Source organism: Curcuma longa, chromosome 3, assembly GCF_044706935.1.
Source record: "Curcuma longa cultivar G26 ecotype Majalengka, Jawa Barat chromosome 3, ITB_CL_G26_1.1, whole genome shotgun sequence".
NCBI classification, from domain to species: Eukaryota; Viridiplantae; Streptophyta; class Magnoliopsida; order Zingiberales; family Zingiberaceae; genus Curcuma; species Curcuma longa.
In genome coordinates, this window is record NC_133863.1 from 13,280,088 (window position 1) to 13,302,077 (window position 21,990).

A 21,990-nucleotide genomic window follows, 5' to 3' on the forward strand; every position below is an offset into this window, starting at 1 on the left:
ATATTCTTCAAAATAAAAGAATCATAGAATCAAATTTCAAACTAACTCTTGAGTCTATTCTGGTATAGGCAATCATACCTAATCCACCAAGTGATGAACTTGTCAATAACTTAGTCATTTGTTCACTCAAACCTAACTTTAATCTTAATCGTGTGTTATTGATCTAAGCTTGATCTTGACTTTAATTCAACCCTTATCTTTGTTGATCATGTTAACCGATATTAACTTAATTAGTGATATTATTTGGAATTTTGATTATCGATGAACTTGTCAATATGTTTTTAATTTTTTTCCTATTTCTTTGGAAATGGAATAAAAATATCTACATTTGATTGGATGTAGCTTCTCGAACAATGGGTGTCCTTGCACCTGTGAAGGCAAAGGAACCCATAGGTGCTCAATCATTAGGTTATGTGGACATTCCAAATTCACAGATAAGAAAAGTAACATAGCCTGTCTTATGATCTTTTCACCCAATTGGGTTGCAATCATATTTTTATTACAACAATATAATTTTGCAGGTTACCGCTTCTCGCTTGCTTCTCTCCAAACAAACTATTCCTCATTATTATTTAACAGTAGACACCTGTGTTGACAAACTTATAGAGTGAGCATCTGCCTGCTAATACACTGATGTACAGAGTGCAGTAGTGTAATCTGTTCAAGTTCAGAGCACATATCAAGATAATAATGAGCTATTCATTGTTTCTTCAGATTGCGGAAAGAACTTAATTCTCTCCAAGAGGTTTCTGGTGGTAAAAGACTATCAATCAATGACCTTGTCATAAAGGTTTCTATTTAAAATTTATGTTGGATATTGTTATTTGAATTATTTATATGTTATTAGCCATTAAGTGTTGCTCTATGGTGACTTCTTAGAATTTTTTGCCCTGTACCTTTCTGGAAAATATACATTTGCTAACTCATTTATAATGATTAATTTCTCATTGCTTGATAGTTGATATTGCTTTGAGTTTAATTTATTATTGCATTCTTGATTATCTGGCTTCTGGGTTTAATTTTACACTCATATGATATATTGTTATCTGAAAATATATCTCATCAAAGCGCTTTCGCATAGGAATTTTGGATCTTTCCTGTTACATTTAGCGACATTTGGTTTATTGATACTTTGCTCTATAGACTACCATCTTGATTCTTGATACACCTTCCCGTAGAACAGTATTGTCATGCCTTGTTATACCAGACCTATTTCTATCATTCTTGGTTGCCATAAACTTACCACATGACTTTTGACATCCTGTATTGGCTTTTCATGGTTAATGCTAGAAAAAGGCAAAGCAAGGGAATATTGCTTATCTAACATGTAGTAGATCTAATTACTCTTTTGGTGCTTGTTCTCGAACCTAAGTATAAATGGAGTATTATTGTCATCCATATCTTTGTTTAAAACAATATATGAAAGTTGATGCGCCAACTCATTAAAATACTTTATCCTCTCGCCGTTGTTTTATCAAATAATCTTAACATTGACTTATCAAATAGTCTCACATATCAATCTAATTTAGTAAATACGTATTTTAGATTTTTCATTACTCTGCACAACCAAGTTCACTTGTGAGACATGGATGTTGTTTATCATAGTGTTGAATGTAAAGGGTTAGGTTGTATTGAATTTAGGGAAAACTCTTGCTAGAATAAAAACAATTTTTGTTGTGGGATAATTTTGATTCAAACCATGACCTAATTTGAGGACAAATATCTAAGATAATAATGGACCCAATTTGAGGACAGATATCCAAGATAATAATGGATTGCTAGGTCCAGTATGCCGGTTTCCTTAGGTCAGGCTGGATTTTAAATTTTTCTTTCATGTTTTTATAGAATAACCTATATATGCTTTGCAATTTTGATTTTGAATGACAACATAGAATCTGATTGGATCTATTTCACAGGCAACTGCTTTGGCTCTTCGTTAAGTTCCTCAGTGTGATAACTCCTGGATATGAATGACTTCATATGACAGTAAATATTTTGTATTTATCTTGCTGCTTGTTCTTGATGCAGGTAGCCAGGTATCACAATGTTAATAGTTCAAACAGATTACCGGTTATTTGTTTCCGTTGTCATGGTGTTAATTGCCAAGAAATTGTTCTTGATGAAAGGACTAGCAACAATTACAGAGGAGAAAGTTTTGGCTCAGAAGGCAAAAGAAAACAACTTGAAACCAGAAGATTGAGGCATGCAGAGATGTTGCTAGCTGTCGTGATTTTAGATATAATATTGTTCTTTCTTATAACTCAATGAACAAGATGATTCTGCAGGGAGGTATCTTTACCGTTTCAATTCTGGGAGGTCCTTTCGGCATTGAACCGTTTGGTGCCATCATTAATCCTTCTCAATTGACCATTTTGGCTGTTGGATCTGGTACAATATGGACTTCCAATAAATATATATTTCTCAGCAATTTATATATTAATAATCAATTTGATTCTGAAATTGTTCTCGATGGACTGGAGCAACTGAGAGGCGAGTGCCGCCTGGTGGTAGTACCGACCCATTTGAATTTGGTACCTTCATGTCTGTCACATAGAGCTGCGATCACCAAGTGATCGATGGTTTGTGCTACCATCTTACATCCATTTATTTAAATGAAACATTGCTGAATTTGACTGCAAATTCTCAATATTCATATTCGTCCATGACAGGTGCTGTGGGTGCAGAGTGGTTGCGAGCTTTCAAAGGCTACATTGAGAATCCACAATCCATGTTGCTGTGAAGCAAATCTGAATGGAGCATTTTTGTAGGATTTGACATAGAGGCTCTCCAGTTCTTTTGTTTATTCCTTTCCCTTCCCTTCAAAATGGTCGGTATGAATCAACTAGGCTTCTTCTTCTTTTTTTTTTTGACAACCTGTTAATTATTGAACTTTTGAAAGGTTGCTAGATTTTTTTTTTCCAATAAGAAAAATCAACTGAAAATCACCACAAGACTTAAACGGGTATTGAAGCCACACTAAGTGGTCACCAATAACTTGCTTAAGCTCGATTCAATGAGCTATTCTTAATGTTTCTTGTATCTCCAATGCTTTTAAGACAACCTTTGATTGAGGTTTTGCTTTTTTTTTTAAGTGCCGTTACATGAAAACACAACATGAAAATGCAATATAACACTATAGATATGGGTCCCACATCCATGCAGTGGATTCCACATCCGTGTAGTGTGTCATGTTGCATTTTCATGTTGTGTTTTCATTTAGTGTATCATTTTTCTTAGTTTTAATTGCTAATTAATTGAGGTAAGTTAAGCTCGTAGAAACGATAGGATCCTCAAAGACAACTATTCAATTATTGTATTGGATTAGCAAGTTGATTTAGTCAATTAGAGGTTTCTTGAGCATTTAAGGGTGCATTTTTTTTATGATAAGTGTTATAATTTTCTAATGATTTGGAATTGGGATTGAGTAAAATTTCAGTTCAAATTAATTTGAAAAAAATCAATTTGATTTATTTAGAAATTTATTTTTTAAAAAGATATCGGTTATTTTAGTTGAATAAAAAAATTAATTTTTATTAAATAATTAAAAATATTAAGATTTTTAAATTTTTATTAAAAAATTTTAATATTTTTTTAAAAAATTAATTAAATTTGGTGAGCTCAAGTTTAATATTAAGAATTAGTTGGTTTGATTGATAGAAAAAAATTGATTAATTAATTTTAATAAATATGTATGATCGATTTAATTTATGTATAATTTTTATATATAAGATGGTTAAATTATAATTTTTTATAATAAATTTGATTGGTGTGGATACGTTACTCATCAACTCCCAACTTCTATTTAATCCGATAACCCGTTCCACAGAACTGCAAACTGCACAGCGCCGTCTTCCGCCTCCTGTGTTCCCCACGCCCCACCCCGCTCACAGCTTCAGATCCTTCGCTCGACTTCTCGCTGCTTGGACGACGATCGGCGGTCGGCTGGAGCAGATCTACGCGAATCTGAGGCGCGTGCTTTCCTTAAGCGACGATCCAGAAAGGTACTCGTTCTTTTTGCGTCTTCCGATCCTTGATTAATGGGTTTCGATCTGAGATAAGGCTGATGGAAAACGAAAATTAAGCAGAGGAATGTTCATATTTTTGACACGCAACAAGCTTTCTTGCGGAGTAAAGTGTCTCCGACTTGTTAGGAGAATTGAGGATAACTTAAGCATGATTTGGCTTTACCCATGGAACTGCGTGAGGAAGAAAAAACATTCTGCTCCTTTTGAATGAAAGAAGAGGAGGTGCTGGCAAAATAAATGGATTATGCAGGTTTTTTTAGAGTAAAGGATATGATGATTGATGATTGACAGGGCGGATCCAGGTTTTTTTTAGAGTAAATGGATCGCCAGTGTAAGAATATAAGGTTATAGGATGGTTGAATTGGATTAATGGGTTAATGGTTGATGGATCCTAAATCTACAACCCGTTAAGAAACCCAAGCTACAGCGCCGAAACCTATTCCTCAACCGCGCAAATCCTCTGCTTTCCCGACACTCCTCTGTTTCCTCCTCATCTTCGCCCGACGCATCGCCGCGGGCCGCCGACACCGCTGCTCCTCCCTTCCTCGCGGTTCCTCCTCCGTCCGACGCCGGCGCCGTCGAGCTTGCCCCGCCGGTGGTCAGCAAGGGCGATTTGGAGCCTTCTTCCTCCGCTACACACGCCGCCGCGTCGCACCTCCTTCTCCCCACTTCGTCGACGAAGTTTTACTCCGCAGCATCTCCTCTTCCGTTACTCCTTCCACTTCGCCTTTGATTGCGTCCAAGGAACTCGTTGGTAAGGTGGGGTGCTGTCGGTTGGAGGCGGATTGGCAGCAGTAGATCAAAGAGGAAGATAGGTAAGGGTTTTGGTTGATTTAGGGTTGGATAGCTTTCAATTTTCTAGGATTTTGATTAATTTTCCCTTCACAGCTGGTTGCTGTGATTTGAACGGAATTGGTGTGGTTCTGCCGCAAGGAGAAGGAGGAAAAGGCTGGATTTTAGGGCAAGGAAGGCTAGGGCTTCAAATCTGGTAAGTTCTTATTGAGTTGGTTGGATTTTTGAAAGGGTTGGATCCTTATGCGTTGTTGTGTGTCTGTGGCATGATGAAGAAGAGAGGAAGAGGAATCTAGGGCTAGATTGGGCTTCAATCTGAGGTAAGCTGTGAATCCATTCTGAGGTAAAATCTAGTTGCTTCTAGTTGATTAATAGAGATAAACCTTGAATGTAAATTGGTTTTAGTTAGGAAGTTTGATGCATTGATCAGAAATTGATCAGGGTTGTTAGAGCTTGATAAGGAGGGATTTAATTTAATACCGATTGATGCATTGGAATATCCCGACCTCAAAAGTGATTTACTGCCTAACGGGATGCTCTGTATCTCCTAAGGTCTTCTTCATTGATCCAATTATCAGAATTTCAATTTGAAAAATACTTTGACTCTTTGAGTGATGTATTTTGAGTGATCTGCATTTTGATTGAGTGATCTGCATTTTGAGTGATGCATTTCTGGATTTTCGGATGAGGATTTTTTCCTTCCGCACATTTATACATTTACGTTTAAAAAAAATATTGATTCCTCTATACTGTAGTAGAATGATATAGTTTTATGATTTTAGAGTATTTTGGAATGATTATTATATTGTAAAAAAAAAATTTATTAGCCCCCGCTAAATATTATTTCTGGATCCGCCCATTGATTGACAATGGTATATTAGCCCTATTGTATAGCGGTCATAGCATAGTGAAAATGGTAGAGCCATGCATTAAACAAAAAGAAGATTAAGTACTAGTCAGGTACTATCTTTTAGGAGTCATAGCAAATTAGATAGGAAATTTACTTTGTAATCTATTTCCTTTAACATCCTCTCAAACAGATGATGATGCAAGTATGCTTAGTTATGATCTAACAGCGTCAAGATTATGGATAATTAGACGTTACAAATATTTTCAGATTAATAAGGTCGGAACACATGGCTATGAGGATGATATGCTCAAGCTTCTGGGTAACAGGCTTCTGCCCAGTATTAGAAAAATAAAACAAGTTTGTAGGTTTTGGAATATTCTCTTTATTGACTTCATGTTAATTTATGAGGCCCAACTTGCATGTTTATATAGATCAGGTTATTCCCAGTGATGCCATATCAGTCTTTCCAATTCTCTGTTTTTTTTGTGAAATACTTGATTGTTGAATTATTTGATCTAAGTCTTGTTTGACCTTTCCATGGTTTCAATTTCTCTCTTTTTTTTCTCAGATCTTTTAATTGATTCTTCAAATTTCATTGTGCAGTGTGGCTTGCTCGAGGGAGTGATCGGATTAATTTCTGCAATCTTTCTCGGCTTACAGTTGCTGAAAGTTCACTGACACTATGAGCTCGGGTAGAAAAAATTTCAAGAGAGCGTTGAAAGAGGACAACCTTTCTCTCCATGAAAGCCAGAGTGTGATGCAAGTTGTATCCCTTCGTGGCTCAAATGTAATTGAGGTTAGTTGACCATAATGGGATAATACCGATCATTACTCGAACATGCACAAGTTTGGACTCTTAGAAACATGCATAAAAGGTTAATATAGTAAAGACAAGAATATTGAGATAGAAGCATGGAGTTATGGAAATGAGATAATGAAAAAGTTAATATTCTAGAGCAATTAAGTGTATGCTAGATAGATTATGAATTGAGATAAAATAAATTGAATGACTGGTTAATTATATAGTTCGCAAGAGTCGAGTGTATGTGAGTGAAAGTGTAAGAATAGAAGGAGACTAAAGAATATTAGTCAATGGCATAAAATATGATTTAAATAATTTCAATATTAGTAGTGATATTGCCACGCATAGTGCTCAATAGAATGATAAAATTCATATTAGCCAACCCCTAATAGTTGGGACAAAAACTGCTGGACGATGATGAATATGTATTTGCCAATATGATCCTCTGTAAATCAACTTTTATTTGCATCTCTTATGAATGATAAACAATTAGTTTTTATACTGTTGAGATACACAGTAAATATTAGCTCAATGGATTGCTTTGATGTCGTGTGCTGTGGTTTCAAAAAGTAGTACAATACTAGTTGTGGTCAAAATAAGTTGTCTAAATTGCATCTGTATAAGTAAAACCGAGCTAGTGCATGAGGTTACTTACACTACTTTGAATTTTGCTGGCTAGACAGAATAGAATTTTATTGAACTTGGTTTTGTCAAATTGATTATTGAACTTGAGCTTCTGTTACCCAACATAATTAACTCATTGTTCCTTCATATTCAGTAACACCTTTTTTATTTCTTTTTTACTAGGTCATGGACGCTAAATCTATTAAGTCTCTAGCTCTAGTTCCTGCCAAATTCCGCAAGAGCTTTTGGATTAAAAGAGGCATGTAGTTCTCAATCACAGGAACATGTACCATAATTTCTTTTAGTCATTTTATCTTTATCAGTATTTTTTTCCAAAACTTGAATATACTAATACTTTGGTTTTTTCTTCCATTTCTCCAACTGACATTTTCTTTCTATAACGAAACTGGATTATCCAACTGAAATTTGATTAGTTCAATTGTTCAGGAAGCTTTGTTGTGGTTGATGAAGGTGGAAGGGAGAAAGCTCTCGAGTCAGGTAGCAAGATAGCATGTATCGTTTCTCAGGTGCTCTTCCACGATCAAGTTCGAGCACTTAGAAAATCTTCAGATTGGTGAGTTGTGCAGAAATTTAGCAAGTTAACTTAATCTGATTCAGATAGTTTCATTCTTTATTTTTTTAAAAATAATGCAAAAATGTTTTAAGCACAAAACTCATCAGTTGGGTCAGCATGACCTTCAACCTAGGAACTAACTATACTCCACTTATAGAATTCTGATCATAGTTTGCAACCAACGATGGGGATAGGGTGTAAACTAACTAACTCATCAGTTGGATTATATAATTGAAAAAGCAAACTCAAAAATGTTACTAACAGAAGCATGAACCAGGTGTAAACTTATTGTTCAGCTACGTAAAAAACAACATGGTTTGCTGAAATCTGAGTACATTGGCTAGAGATTATTTATTTGTGTATATGATGCATTCTTTACTTGTGTCTGCCATGCTTGCAGGCCTGCTGCTTTCCATGCTACAATGATGAAAGAGCCACCCCAAGAGCCCAGATCAGAATGCGAGGAAGAAATTGATTCCGGTGAAGATGATGATTGCCTACCACCACTTGAGGCTAACCCGAATAGAAGAAATGCAATGCACTTGGCTTCCTGTTCTGGTTCAGAAGATGATTCTGAATAGCAACGAGGCTCTTTCTTCCATTATCCATCAGACAACTGTTTATGCTTCAATGAATTTTGGTACGCCATTATTGATCCTAACTAATGTTTTTTTTATTTGATTCAACCTCATTTCTCTTGAAATAATTCTTCAAAAAATGACATTGAAGAACTGAAATAGTCATCCTATGGATCTATGACTTTTCATTCTGAATCAGTCAAAAATACAAATCATCTACAATTCATATGCATCATATTGACCTTCCATTACCAACAGCAATTCTAGCTAGAAATAGATGAACTAGATTTGAAGGATCTTTTACTTCCTAAGTTTCGCACTGCACATTTCTATGATTAATATGACATCTTATTTTTAGAAAATAATTTACATGTATATATAAAACAAATTGCAACATAAGTTGGATTTATTGATTCATTTATTCCTTTGGGATTTGGCTCATGTGGTTTTGACTAACTTAAGAAAAATTAGAAGAGAAATCATCCTGATGGTAATTGATCCGTGATCAGCCTTGAAATCGGTGTTTTAATATAATTTTATACTAAATATTATTTATTGGAACAGTTTAATTGAATGAGAAATTTGTTATTTTTTACATTTTAAAAATAATTTTCCCCATCATATTTAAGTGCAGAATTTTGATTTTAAACATTATTTATCAAGTTGTTTGGTTATAGGGAGGCCTGGTTCGGGAATTTCTTGCGTTATTAGGGGCCGAGCTGGGAATTTGCCGAATTGCGGTGGTGAAGAACAAAAAATGGAGTCTTAATTAAAAAAAAAAAAAAAGTGTAGTCTTCTTGATGAACTGATTCCTTAGCTAAGGTGTCTGGCCTTTTTTCAATTATGCATTTTTTAATTTCTGACAATTTTATTGTGGACAAAAATTAATGATACTTGCATATTTCTAATGAACTGATGCTAAAATGATGTTTGTTGCGTATTTCTCCAAAATTGATTATAGTTACTGCAATATCTTAAAATAAATTGAATTAATTTGTTAAAAAATATATACGTATAGAGCTTTTATAAAGAAAATTTATCAACTTTATCAAAAAATATTTACACTTAATTAAAATTATTATAGTAATTTTTAAATGACTGTTATAATAGATTCTTCATTAATGATATGATGTAGCTATTCAATGGTTATTACAATTGTAGTAGTTTTTGTAAGCAACAGATAATAAATAACTCCTAAATAATTTTATGAAAATTTTAAGATATTAATTAAGTTTGAGTAATATTAAGTTAATTATATATATATATATTACTATGTGATTATTATAATAATATTAGAATATAGATATTTTTATTAAAAAAATAAATATGATGAATATCTTTTTATTTTTGAAAAATAAAAGGGGCTTTTTGAAGATTTTAATAATTAGTTGTACCCTTTTATTTTTATATAATTTTTATTTCTAATATAATGTAATGCATCATGAACTGATGAGATACCTTAGCTGTTTCAGTTATACAATTTTTAATTTTCAGTAATTTTTTAAATATTTTTGTAAGTAGTATCGAAATATTCAATATTGGTATCATTTTATCCATTGAGAACTGATCATCTCCACCGTCCATTCACATCGATCACGCGAAATTCGACCGTCCACTGCACTGTATTTCTTCTCTGACCTCCGCCGCTTCCGGCCGCCATTGAGCCACCGTCCGGCCACCGCCGGCCGTCGGACCAGGCCCGATCAACGCGCCACTCGTCAGCGCGTCGATCGATGCTGGTTTCCGGTCGGATTGTGGTCGGAATCCGGCGCAATTTGGCCGGAATCGCGTGCGGCCATTGTCAGTCGCGATTCCGGCTGAATCGCGATCGGTTTTGGACCAAATCACAATCGGAGACCAGTCGAGGAAGGACCGCCAGTGGCTTAATCGATCAAATGATCGATTAGGCCTCCATTTAATGGAGGCTTAATCGATCAGAGCCTCCATTTAATGGAGGCTTAATCGATTAAGCCTCCATTTAATGGAAGCTTAATCGATCAGATGATTGATTAAGTCTCTGGAGGTGATCGATTAAGCCACTGTCAGTCACGATTTCGATCGAATTGTAGTTGGTTTTCGGTTAAATCTCGGTCGGAGACCGGCCGAGGAAGGACCGTCGGCGGTCAGTTTCACCACAATATATAATGAACGGTCAGTTTCACCACAATATTAATGAGGTAAATTGAGAAGTTATAATTGATCACGACGGAGAAGGACATTACCTCAAGGATCTCGACCCTTGTCCACTTCAACAATTCTGTTCCGTAGTAACTAACTCAATTATGTTTCGAGGGTTATATATTTTTTATTCATGAATGTATGGACTGTAGTACAATAATAGTGAAACTATAGGGTGCATTTTGAAAACAAAAGATATGGGACGTCTTTTGGAGTTTATAAATAGGCATCACACGTCAGCTGCTGTCGCATTCCAGTCCATCGAAAAAATTAGAAAGCTGCAATTTGTGATCGAGCAATTCAAACTTGTTCGCCCTCTCGCTTTGGCTTCTTTTGGATTCGAGTTCGGTGGTTGTGATGGCGACGGCCTCGGCGACGGCCGCGCGCAATCACCAGAGATTCCGCGCGCCGCCTCCGTCCCCGATCGCAACCGGCAAGGGGCTGCGGTCGGCCGCCGCCGACGATCGCGTGCTCTCAGACTTCCTCGACGTCTCGCTTCGCGTCCCCGATCTTTCCCTCCCGCTGTCCCACTTCCCATCGAAGTCGCCGCTCAAGGTTCCGGCGGAGGTCGATCTAGGCGCGCTAGTGTCCGGAGATGAATGCGCGGTCCGACGAGTGCTCGACGAGGCCGCGGAGATCGGGGCGGTGTGCGTGGTCGGAGGCGAGGCATTGGGCGAGGATGTGAAGACCGCGATCGAGGTGGGCAAGGGGGTATTCGAGACGCAGGATGGCGAGACTTCGAGGCCGGATCTTCACAAGAAGTGGTTCGGGCGGAGGGATGGTATCATGGATGAGTTCATTTGGTACCGAATGCGGAGCCCGGAGATGGAGCGGCATCTGCAACGGACCTGGCCTGAATCGTATTGGGCCCTTAGGTATGTTCCAATCAGAGACATTTTGTCTTCCTCCTATCTTTAAATGCTCCTTTTCTTCCCTTTTTGAGATTATCAACTTGGATCGGTGGTGTTGGCCTAATAATTCAATAGCCTCCTAAAATCTGAGTTCCATCATGATTTGCAGACTTACTAATTGTAATCCCTTCACCAAGTTACGGTTCCTTGTGTTGTTCAATCCCCCCAAAAAATCAAACGGGGAAAAAATCGCTAGTTGTTTGTTGATTCATGTCAGAAATCAAAAGTTCTTACTGACGAGATTTGAATTGTAGTTGATCGGCTTTACAGAAGAATGCTAGAAAGATGCGATGACTGTTTGACAATGCATCAACCAATAGAGATCTTGGCTTATTTACTGGCTTCATCTTCACTTCCACTTCCAATAACTAAGCATGCTTCACATGACAAGTTGCTAAAAATCAAGTTTGCTTCACTATGATTTGTTCCCAAATTCTGATTATAGTCTTAATAGGCACATTGCAGCCGTAATTCCTTCTTATTATTTCTTTCATGCATATCTAAGCATGCCAGATGGCTCTTTAAACTTCGGTTGGAAAACTTTGGTGAAGTTTTGTAAATTGCCCATATTTCATTGGATTGTTCTACAACAGTTTCTTTGTTGTTGGCAATGTGTATTGTTTAAACGAATTCCTGGTATAGATTACATTGCTTGAGGTTTGGCAAAGAAAACACGGTGCTGCTAAAAAAGAATAGGTTTGAACTGGATTTTTCTTTTTCTGCCAATACAATTGAATAATCAACTACGTGATAGTTCAAACATAAGAATGCGATCCACATGCACTCAATTTCTGTTAACTTTCTTCTGAGATATTGTTTTTATTTTGTTGATTTTTTGACTTTGTATGAAGTTGTATAGACTTGACGCTGCCAAGCATGGCAAGGAAAAGCTTATTACTACCAAAAGAAATTCCAGAAATCTAATTCTTTCTTATTTTGATTTGAAACATAAATTTGCAATGGCATACTAAGATGCTCGTTTCAGAGATAAAATGGAGTCTGTTGCCACAAGGCTAGACACTGTTGCGGAGTGCATTGCCTGCATTCTTTCCGAGCATGTCACAAGTCAAGCTCCTTCGAAAAGAATTCGCGAGGCTCAATCAATGCTCTATCTGAGAAAGAAAAAATCCCCTTACGGGAGAAATAACACAAGGGAGTCAGCCCACACCAGTTCACATCATTGTCATGCTTTGAATCTCCACATTTGTGGGGATAGCCATGAATTCTGCATCCGTCATCCAGAAGGCTCTGCCATTATCATGTTACCAGCGGGTGGCATTCTAGTTACGATCAGTAAAACACTTCAGGTAATTCCTTGCATCGGTAGGAAAACCATGATTGTTGCTCGTTGTGCTGTGAAAAACTAACCAAAGTAGGCCATATAATTGTTTGTTGAAGTAACTTAATTCTGTGATTCAGGAATTTTACAATGGAGAGTTTAAGAGTGCCTCAGCAGAAGCACTTTTTCAGCCAGCAGACGATCCCTGTGCTTCATTCTCGCTTGAATACGCGTGCTCTCCACTAGTTTTGTCTCACGCGCCAGACGATGGAACAAGGACTATTTCATTAAGTGATCAGTTGTTAATGGCACTTGTTCTTATTATCTTGTGCAACCTCTGGACCAGTGTGTTCTCCTAGTACATACCATACTTATGGTGTTTATCTTCTTCTTCTTTTTTTTTCTTTTAATGAAGAAGTTAGGAAAGTGGTTTATCGTCCATCTTGAAAATTTGACAGCGTCAGCCGAAATCCAGGGTTTTGTTTACCTGATTCCTTGTGGGTTGCCTTGTGTTCTCGAGGCCATAATATGTCTGTGGTATATCTCTGTCCTTGTGTGTAGGGTTGTAATCTAGTTAAGTTGAATCAAGTGTGGTGTTGATCAAAATCAAAAATATATATTCTTAACTTTGCCAGTTCTGTTACAGTGTATGATCTATTAATTATACATTTCCATGAATTCTAAAGATCCATCTTCAACCAGAGGAGAAAAGCCTGGAGAAAAAATTGGAGGATTTTGATTTCTCCTGCAGGCACGCCACGTGAACATACCTCCCGAGTTTGTCTACTTGCCTCGGCTCTCCCCTCGTGTCTTTCTTGCACACCTTGCAGGTCTTGTCCACCCAACCTTCCTCCACGTACTGCCCTTCCACTGCATAAGCACAACAAATGCAACGAAGGATGGATGAGTTCGAATCCCCTAAACACAAACCATCTTCATATTCCATATCCTAAACTCTAAATCTCAAATCCTAAAACTCCAAATCCTTAAGACTTTGAGAAATGATATTTACCATGAAATGGTAACATGACACTCACAATTACACGCAGTAGGTCCCACTGCATGCCAGTAGGATCCACTGTCAATGTGAGTGTCATACTACGATTTGATGTTATTGTGTATCACCACTCTAAGACTTTACGTATGGTATCTAAAGTTAGGGTGCTCTGAAGTTTACCATCGACGTAGGACTTGAAGAAATCCTTGTAAGTGCCTCCGATTTTTCTCCTCAAAGCGCCGTACTGCATGATTAGCGAGATAGATTAATGTAATTAACCCTCCACTCACTCCACTGAATTCAGCTAATTAAAGGCTGATTAATTAATTAATTAATTAATACTTGATTACCTGTTCCCTGTTCATCTTCTTGCCGGATTGGGTGGCCTCCCTGGCCTCCTCCAGGAGCAGGGCGTCCTTCGTGGACCTGACCTGGGAGAAGTCGAGGGCCTCCGTGATGCTCCCGAGCAACGACTGCTTGCTCTTGCTCTTGCCCTTGCCCGCTTCCTTCTCCCCTGAGTCCGCCGCGGCACGAGCTAGCGCGAGCCGTGCAGCCGGGCTCTTCAAGGTCATGGCGTAGTTGCTGCATGACGATCTCAAGGATGGAGGGGAGCAGTAGGACAGTGGGAGAGTCCTCATCGTCGTCAGCCTAATTCGCTACTGCTCTGCGCGGGGAGAGAAGGCGTGCAACGCTTGATGTATTAATAATGGCGGTCGGCATTGGGAAGATGGATGGGCGCCATGGAAATGGGAGCTCGAGTTGTGGTGGGTGAAGGAGGGGACGTGGCGTTTTGTTTAACCGGTCAAAGTAGAGGAGGTGGAGTTCGAGAGGGGAGGCAAGCAAAAATCTCGCTCGCCTCGCGTTAGATCGTTTCCAGCGTCAAGCAACTCCAGCCACACTCAGGTGGGTCCCATGGGAAGCCTCTTCGTAGTCGTCCAACTTGGTGGGATCAAATCTCAACCGTTGATGATGGTTCTGATCAAATCTTTTAGGTAAAAAGTAGAATCTATCACTTTAGCGATTCTATACGATCGATTTTACGATTATTTATAAAAAGGTTAATCGAGAAATTACAGTTATCACGACGAAAGAGTGATCAATTATAAGCTTTGTCAAAATTCAAACTCTTATCTTTTTTTATAAGTCTGTTCTATCGTAATCAACTCAACTATATCTCTAAAATTGTGAGATTAAATCTCAACCGTTATTGTGGTTGCACCGTAGCCCGGAGCTCTTTATTTATGTTCTTATTTAATCAATGGCCTACGACAACTAATTTCCACATAGATTACAATCTGCAATGCATGTGCGCTTCACGTGCAGCAAAATTTCAAAATTGGATGCAACAAAAGGCAAGCACGTGGGGCCGAGACTTTTCAAAATTGGATGCAATGCAATAAAAAGCAAGCCCCTGGTTTTTAGAATATTTTAACCAGGAGTGTTTCTAGAAATAAAATAATATTGGGGTTTATTTTGAGAAATTACTCTCATAATTGACTATAAAACTAATAATATCCTTGCTAATTTTAATACAGTTCTCTTCTTCATTTTATCATATTATTAAACTATTTTTAGAAATTATTTCACTTTCGAAATATGTAATGAATTATGCACGAGTTTAAAATGGTTATTATCATTAATTTCGCTCTCAAATGACTTATTAAATAATTCTTATTCTATTTTATATTTCAAAAAATAAATCGGGCAGCACGACGGGGTAAACCCTATCTGGAGCCTTCCTTCTCCCTCACGCGCCTCTCCGTTTCCAGAGTCGCCACCGGATCTCTTCTCTCTCCTCGCCCCATGTGGCCGCCGTGGGCGAAGGCATCCAGGTCCTCCGCCGCCTCCGCAGGTGCGGCCGTCAGCTGCCGCTCCCCTTCCTTCTCATCCTTCTCCACCCTCAAGGACCTCCAGTCCCTCCTTCGGGAGGACCAGCCCTCTTCCTCCCCCGCCCTCCGCCGCATCCTGCACCGTGCGCTCCTCGCCTCCTCCGCCCTCCGCGCCCTCCGCCCGCCTCCGCCCCGCCGCTCCGCCTCCGTCGTCCTCTACTTCACCTCCCTCCGGGTAGTCAGGCGCACCTTCGAGGACTGCCGCGACGTCCGCTCCATCCTCCGCGGCTTCCGCGTCGCCGTCGACGAGCGTGACCTCTCCATGGACGCCCGCTTCCTCCCCGAGCTCCAAGCCGCCCTCGGCAGCCGCCAGGTCGCCCTCCCCCAGATCTTCCTCGCCGGCCGCTGCCTCGGCGGCGCCGACGAGATCCGCCGCCTCCACGAGTCCGGCGAGCTCAAGACCCTCATCGAGGGCGCCGCCACAGACCCCACCTCCGCCGCCGCCGCCTCCTCTTCCTCCTCCTGCGACGCCTGCGACGGCCTGCGCTTCGTCCTCTGCGCCGCCTGCAGCGGCAGCCACAAGCGCTACAACTCCGACAAAACCGGCGCCTCCTTCAAGACTTGCGGCGAATGCAACGAGAACGGGCTCGTCCGCTGCCCCCACTGCTGCCCCGCCGTGACTCTCTAACCCTAATTTCATCCCTCATTCGCGATCGATCCTCTATTTTCCTTCTCTCTTTTTCATATCAAAGGGAAATGGAAACCGCCATAGTTGTATATCAATTGCCTTTCGCTTTGGGAGTAATTCTAATTTTTTTCAACAGTAGATTGAATAAAAAATAACATCTTTTTTTTTCCTTTTCACTCTTTCCGATCTCGTTGTTTAACATTCAAAACCAGATACAGTTCGGTTTCCCTCTTCTCCTGCTTCGCGACACAGTTTGGAGATGGAGTTCATCAGGGAAGAAGAAAAGCACGCATCATCACATGAATCCACCAACCACTGCTTCCGATCCAATTGTCAACTTCTGCGACAGAGCTCGGTACGCTCCTAGACACAGCTCAGTCCCCACTACTAATCATTGTTCTCCCATTTCCTCTTGCTTTTATTTCAATTCTCAGTGGTATCAGCTTTTCACGCAAGTTATTTTTTAAAATATGATTAATCATTGAAAAATCTGTCATAAAATTATAGATCATGGATAGTTGCTTCTGGGGTATCACTAAGTTAATTACAACGGAACAAAATTACAGAAAAGGACAAGAGTTCGAATTCGACGAAGTCAAGTAATATCTTCTTCTGTCGTGATTAATTATAATTTTACTTCTTTAAAGATGATCGTGAGGTCAACCGTGTAAGGTCGTTAGGGTGGCAGATTCCACCTTTGCAGAAGAAATTGATAGTAATAATATGCTGGAGAAGAAATGGATAGTAATAATATTCTAAATTGTTATAATAGATAAGGATTGAATCTCGATGAAGTCAAAAAAAAAATATTCTTTTACATTTTTCTACGGTGAACAATTACGGTTTTTCGATTTATTTTCTTATATATGATCATGATATCGACACATTTTTCATAGTGAACTTACGATTTTTCGATTTATTTTCTTATATATGATCGTGATACTGATTGTGTGAGACAATTTAGCGAATTTCATTTTTTATTATAATGGATAGTAATAATATGCTCGTGGGGTAGGATTGAGTTGGCAACCGCAAGACAGATGTTGTTATGAGTAAGGGGTTGAATCTCGATGAAATTAAAAAAAATATCCTTTTTACAATGGTCAATTATAATTTTTCAATTTATATTCTCACAAATGATCATGAGATTCACCGTATGAATTTGTGGGGTAATAGATTTTATTTTTTTAATAGATAATTTATTTCGATGAAGTTAAAAACTATAATGAATAATAATTAATTTATTTAATTTATATTCTCATAGAAGCAAATCAAAGGAAGACTCACAGTTTAATTTATTGGGGTAATAGATTTTATTTTATTTTACTGAATGAATAATAAAAATATTGTTCTAGAAACATATATATATATATATATAAATGGGTTCAAAAATTATAAGCTCAATTTTAAATTTGAGATTCAATTTGGCACATTCGAATTGTTTTAAATTAGGGTGATTTTCCTCGAATTATTCATTCAAGAGAAGCAAATCAAAGGAAGCGAATAGTATAGATTCAAATTCGGCTCTAATTCGTTTGCACCCTTAGTCTAGATGAGTCATAATGAATAATTTTTTAATTTATCTTAATGATTGATGAAAAAAATTTATGAAGTTAAATTAATCATTTTAAAATTAATCGATGTAAATTGGATGTCAAAGTTAATATTATAGTGATGGGTCATAGATTGCATTGGATGGACTTAATTTATTGCTTTTGTTTAGCCTCATAACCAGTTGGGTACTTGTGTTTTGTTTTATGCTTTTTGTTCTTAATCAACTTGGTTCAGTCATCTAACTAACCGATCAAGTCGATTTGTATTTTGATCTCATCTTTAGGGACAAAACATTTGTCATCCCTCTTCTTCTTCTGGACAAAACATTTGTCATCCCTTTTGCAATAAAAGTGGAATCCATTATCTTAGCGGCCATTTGTCATCCCTTTTGCAATAAAAGTGGAATCAACCATCTTAGCGGCTTCACACGGTCGGCCTCATGATCATCTGTGAGGAGGTAAATCAAGAAATTGCAGTTGGTCACGACGCAAGAGGGTATTACCTGGCTTCGTCAGAATTCGAACCCTTGCCCTCTTCTGCAAGTCTGCTACGTCGTAATCAACTCAGCTATGTCTCAAGAGCAACATTTGTCATTCCTGATCTATATGACGAGGTCATAGAAAGATTCAGTTCCATTTCGATTTTATAGTATTTGCGAATAGTGATGAATGTGGGGAATTATTGAATCAGACCGTCACTATCTAAAATTTCAGACTAAAAGATAACATTACTTCATAATATTTTCCATCAATGGGCTTTCATTACTACGTGACTTGTGAACAAATTTTGTTTACTAGTGTTAGTTCCTTTGTCTATATCATTAATTTCTTTCCACAATATAAAGAAAAGAAGATTAAAAAAAAGATTTACAAATTTATTTGCAATGTGCGGACTTAATTTATTTTGTCATATCTATCCATTAAAATTTAATGTTTATCAAATTATCTTCTCTACCCGTTGTAAATTATTAAACTTTGTTCCCATTTCTGTTTTATAAAATTCGTCAAATTTTACAGACGACTGTGCTTTAGGTTTTTTTTTAATAATAAAAAACAGAAATGTGGCTGCTGGGATTCGAGCCCAGGTCTCCACGGCCACAACGTGGAATTCTAACCACTAAACTACAGCCACAGTGTTGTTTACGTAAACAAAATAATTTCTATAAAGTTTTATTACAGTATTTCTTAACCATCCGTACAATTAAATTTTCAACACCGTCCCATTACTTTGTCGAACAATATTTGAAAAAAATAACAAAATTAAAATTAAAAACATTATTGATATCATTACTTTTTTTTTTTTTGCCGTAGTTGATTTCTCCCTCCCTCTCTATTAACAAATAAATTACATAAATCATTAAAAAAATAATCGATAATAAGCCAGTCAACCACCGTCATAATCAACTATAATTTTTTGATTTACTTCTTCATCAATGATCGATGACCGTTAGGATGATGAATTCTACCTTTTAAAAGAGATAATAAACCGATCAAAATACAAATCCAATATAAATTATTTATATATATATATAAAATCCTATCCTGCTGCATTTGTACTGCAGCATCCGTGACAAAAGATTGGATGTTTGAAAATATTTTAGACGTCCAAAATAAAAATGGTATAATTTTATAATTGTTATTTATTTATTTTTTTATTATTTATATTTAAGTTATTTAAGATTTTACATTTTGAGTTGAGGAATCGAATTATAGTATTAAATAAAAAATAGTTTAAAATAAATAAATTAATTACTCATGAGGTATATAGATAAGAAATACGGGATAATAATCTAGTAGCACATTCCCAAGCACTTAATTTTTTTTATTTTAATTTTTTTTATATTTAATATTATAATTCAACTACTAAATCAAATAAATTTTAATTATAAATAAAAAATATATTATTGTTTTTATTTTGAACGTTAAAACTGTCATCTATCATGTCCATATAAGTAGACACGAAAAATAGTAGATTTGTGTGTGTATATATATAGATTTTTTAATTTATATTTTCAGCATCTAATACGTTTGGTTGCGGTACTTTGAATCTTGACCGTCGACTGGTCCAAATGAACTCCATTGACATTTGCACTAACGTAAGCGCCCTTGATGGTCGCACACCAAGAGAGAGGTTCTTGGAAGGTGAACGACCGAAGGAAGATTCCGGCCCCGCACTTGGCCGCTTTCTCCACGCGTTCCTCCATGTGCGACCGCTAAGCTACGCAATTGACGTCCGAAATCACACCCACGTCTTCTAGAAATTTCTTGAAAATTCCTTCCGTCCTCGTTGTTTCCTCGATCTTCTACATCCCTCGATCTCTCTCTCTATATATATTATATATTCTTGCAATCCACGAATCCAACGCCATCAATCGAATTTGAAACAATATCTCATGGATCTCCGAGCAGTTTTCCTCTCCATGGACAAAGACGGCGACGGGAGGCTCTCCGCGGCCGAGCTGGCGCTCTGCGTGGCCAGCACCGGCGCGGAGTTCTCGCTCGAGGACGCCGAGGCGCTCGTCGGCGTCGGAGGGGCCCTCGACTTCGAGGCCTTCGAGGAGCTCGTGGCGGCGGCGCCGGCGGAGCCGTCGGAGGAGGAAGGGAGCGACGACGGCGAGCTGAGGGCAGCGTTCACGGTGTACGAGCAGGAGGGCGAGGGGGGCATCACGCCCAGGAGCCTCAGACGGACGCTGAGCCGGCTGGGCGAGAGGAGGGACATCGACGAGTGCCGCAGCATGATCTGCAGGTTCGATCTCGACGGAGACGGAGTCATCAGCTTTGAGGAGTTCAGGAGGATGATGGTGGTGGTGCACTAGTCTTCTTGAACAGACGAAGAATATTCCGGTCATCTGCAGTAGCTAGCTAGGAGTTTATGTATATATGTAAAATAAAAGATTCATCTATATCTGTTCATTTATTCGTTCATTCATTATGAATAATATTTTCTCTCTTATAATTAATTAGTATTTTCAAGATTAATCTGGATTTGGTCAATTCAACTGAATCTTAATCTGATTATATTAACAGAGAAGCCTGTTCAACTAGAAAATAAAAAGAAAAAAATTTAGTCAATTGTCGTTGGCTGCTTGATGGGTCAATTGATCCCATGTCATTGGTGGACAGATTAAATTACATGATATATAAAAAATATTATTATTATTATAAATTTTAAAATTATTCACATGGTAGTAATTATGATGTAACCGTACATATTATAGCAACATAACCTAATTATTATTTCTGCAGAAGGTGGAATTCATCATCCCAGCGGCCCCACACAATCGGTCCACGATCACCATATGTGAGGAGGTAAATCGAGAAACTACAGTTGACTACGACGGAGGAGAACATTATCTCAGTTTTATCGAGATTCAAACTCTTACCCATTTCTACATCTTTACTCTGTCATAACCAACTCAGCTATGCCCCAGGAGTACTCCTAACTATTGAAGAGCATTTCACTTGGACTAACTAGCTTAATTAAGCTTCTCTTGAAATTTTAAGAAAAATTTAGTTTAAGTTATTGTTTATTCATCCCTCTCTTTTAGTTGGAGCATGTCAAACATCCCATTGATCTTATACCTTCGACCCAATGTTTTTAATACATTCATCAAATATATAGGGTTTTGGTATAGTGCGCACGGAACTCATAAAGCTTTATGACTCGATGCAATCGAATTATTTAGATCGACTGTACTTGATGACTCAAAAGTCTATAATGAGGTGAGTTTGGAGGCAAGCACATCGATGACGTTGAAGACAAGGAGGCAAGAAAGTTGAGAGAGATTGTGAATGAAATGTAGTATATTATGTTTTCATTTTTGGGCAACATCATCAAATACAATGTGTTTAGCTGAGTAGAGATATATAGACTACCTCTGAGTTGTGTAAAGCCTTCGACTAAGGGACAATAGATTTAGGATCGTAATAAGGATGTGTTTATCTTCACAAGAGTGTTCAGTTGGTTAGAGGATGACAGACTTACTATAATAGGATCGTAAGCCAAGTGAAAGAGGGATCACCGACCAAATTCAATTGATTGGGGGTGAGCCTTAATCAATCGAAGAGTTGCTCAACTCTTGAGTCAACTTAATGTAAGGTTCAAAAAATAGAATATATTTTTATTTAGTATAGTCAACTAGAAGTACTCGCGTGCGAATGTAACATTGGAATTTCTTAAAAATAAAAACTAATCAATTCGATAGGAGATGAGTTTGCCTAGAAGAGAGAGGGATAAATAGATGGAGACTACAAATTAACATTTCATCCTCTAGCAAAATAATGATAAATTAAATGTTAATTGTGTGTTG

General features: G+C 37.8%; 5 protein-coding genes, 1 long non-coding RNA gene and 1 other non-coding gene across 7 annotated transcripts; 5 read left to right on the forward strand and 2 right to left on the reverse strand.

The window, feature by feature from the left end:
- Positions 1–361: 361 nt before the first annotated feature.
- On the forward strand, positions 362–791 carry LOC141823208 (uncharacterized). The gene is made up of 3 exons (XR_012601388.1): positions 362–443; positions 522–607; positions 715–791. It is a non-coding gene; the product is annotated as an uncharacterized LOC141823208 (long non-coding RNA).
- Positions 792–4,404: 3,613 nt separating this feature from the next.
- Positions 4,405–9,156, forward strand: LOC141824846 (uncharacterized). The gene is made up of 8 exons (XM_074712179.1): positions 4,405–4,840; positions 4,914–5,013; positions 5,093–5,137; positions 6,271–6,463; positions 7,277–7,352; positions 7,541–7,667; positions 8,068–8,307; positions 8,923–9,156. The coding sequence occupies exons 4-7, from the start codon at positions 6,350–6,352 to the stop codon at positions 8,246–8,248; spliced, it is 498 nt and encodes a 165-aa protein (XP_074568280.1). The 5' UTR covers positions 4,405–4,840; positions 4,914–5,013; positions 5,093–5,137; positions 6,271–6,349; the 3' UTR covers positions 8,249–8,307; positions 8,923–9,156.
- Positions 9,157–10,780: 1,624 nt separating this feature from the next.
- Positions 10,781–13,188, forward strand: LOC141824770 (uncharacterized). Its single transcript, XM_074712108.1, has 3 exons — positions 10,781–11,298; positions 12,320–12,641; positions 12,754–13,188. Exons 1-3 carry the CDS (start codon positions 10,781–10,783, stop codon positions 12,970–12,972), a joined length of 1,059 nt encoding a protein of 352 aa, XP_074568209.1. The 3' UTR covers positions 12,973–13,188.
- Positions 13,189–13,209: 21 nt separating this feature from the next.
- On the reverse strand, positions 13,210–14,389 carry LOC141824771 (uncharacterized). Its single transcript, XM_074712109.1, has 3 exons — positions 13,961–14,389; positions 13,791–13,854; positions 13,210–13,483 (listed from the first exon to the last, which is right to left on the reverse strand). The coding sequence occupies exons 1-3, from the start codon at positions 14,246–14,248 to the stop codon at positions 13,308–13,310; spliced, it is 528 nt and encodes a 175-aa protein (XP_074568210.1). The 5' UTR covers positions 14,249–14,389; the 3' UTR covers positions 13,210–13,307.
- Positions 14,390–15,339: 950 nt separating this feature from the next.
- Positions 15,340–16,562, forward strand: LOC141825091 (uncharacterized protein At5g39865-like). Its single transcript, XM_074712481.1, has one exon. It carries the CDS (start codon positions 15,414–15,416, stop codon positions 16,125–16,127), a length of 714 nt encoding a protein of 237 aa, XP_074568582.1. The 5' UTR covers positions 15,340–15,413; the 3' UTR covers positions 16,128–16,562.
- Positions 16,563–18,740: 2,178 nt separating this feature from the next.
- Positions 18,741–18,812, reverse strand: TRNAH-GUG (transfer RNA histidin (anticodon GUG)). Its single transcript has one exon. It is a non-coding gene; the product is annotated as a tRNA-His (tRNA).
- Positions 18,813–20,056: 1,244 nt separating this feature from the next.
- Positions 20,057–20,640, forward strand: LOC141825169 (putative calcium-binding protein CML19). Its single transcript, XM_074712552.1, has one exon. It carries the CDS (start codon positions 20,074–20,076, stop codon positions 20,494–20,496), a length of 423 nt encoding a protein of 140 aa, XP_074568653.1. The 5' UTR covers positions 20,057–20,073; the 3' UTR covers positions 20,497–20,640.
- The last annotated feature ends 1,350 nt before the right edge of the window (positions 20,641–21,990 follow it).

Bases quoted from the DNA above. Each gene is read 5' to 3' on its own strand.
- LOC141824846 (XM_074712179.1), top strand. From the start codon at position 6,350: ATGAGCTCGGGTAGAAAAAATTTCAAGAGAGCGTTGAAAGAGGACAAC. The intron at 7,353-7,540 runs GCATGTAGTTCT...TCAATTGTTCAG, and splicing joins GAGCTTTTGGATTAAAAGAG to GAAGCTTTGTTGTGGTTGAT. The intron at 7,668-8,067 runs GTGAGTTGTGCA...CCATGCTTGCAG, and splicing joins CTTAGAAAATCTTCAGATTG to GCCTGCTGCTTTCCATGCTA.
- LOC141824770 (XM_074712108.1), top strand. From the start codon at position 10,781: ATGGCGACGGCCTCGGCGACGGCCGCGCGCAATCACCAGAGATTCCGC. The intron at 11,299-12,319 runs GTATGTTCCAAT...TGCTCGTTTCAG, and splicing joins GAATCGTATTGGGCCCTTAG to AGATAAAATGGAGTCTGTTG. The intron at 12,642-12,753 runs GTAATTCCTTGC...TCTGTGATTCAG, and splicing joins CGATCAGTAAAACACTTCAG to GAATTTTACAATGGAGAGTT.
- LOC141824771 (XM_074712109.1), bottom strand. From the start codon at position 14,248: ATGAGGACTCTCCCACTGTCCTACTGCTCCCCTCCATCCTTGAGATCG. The intron at 13,855-13,960 runs GTAATCAAGTAT...CTAATCATGCAG, and splicing joins AGAAGATGAACAGGGAACAG to TACGGCGCTTTGAGGAGAAA. The intron at 13,484-13,790 runs GTAAACTTCAGA...GTGCTTATGCAG, and splicing joins CTTCAAGTCCTACGTCGATG to TGGAAGGGCAGTACGTGGAG.
- LOC141825091 (XM_074712481.1), top strand. From the start codon at position 15,414: ATGTGGCCGCCGTGGGCGAAGGCATCCAGGTCCTCCGCCGCCTCCGCA.
- LOC141825169 (XM_074712552.1), top strand. From the start codon at position 20,074: ATGGATCTCCGAGCAGTTTTCCTCTCCATGGACAAAGACGGCGACGGG.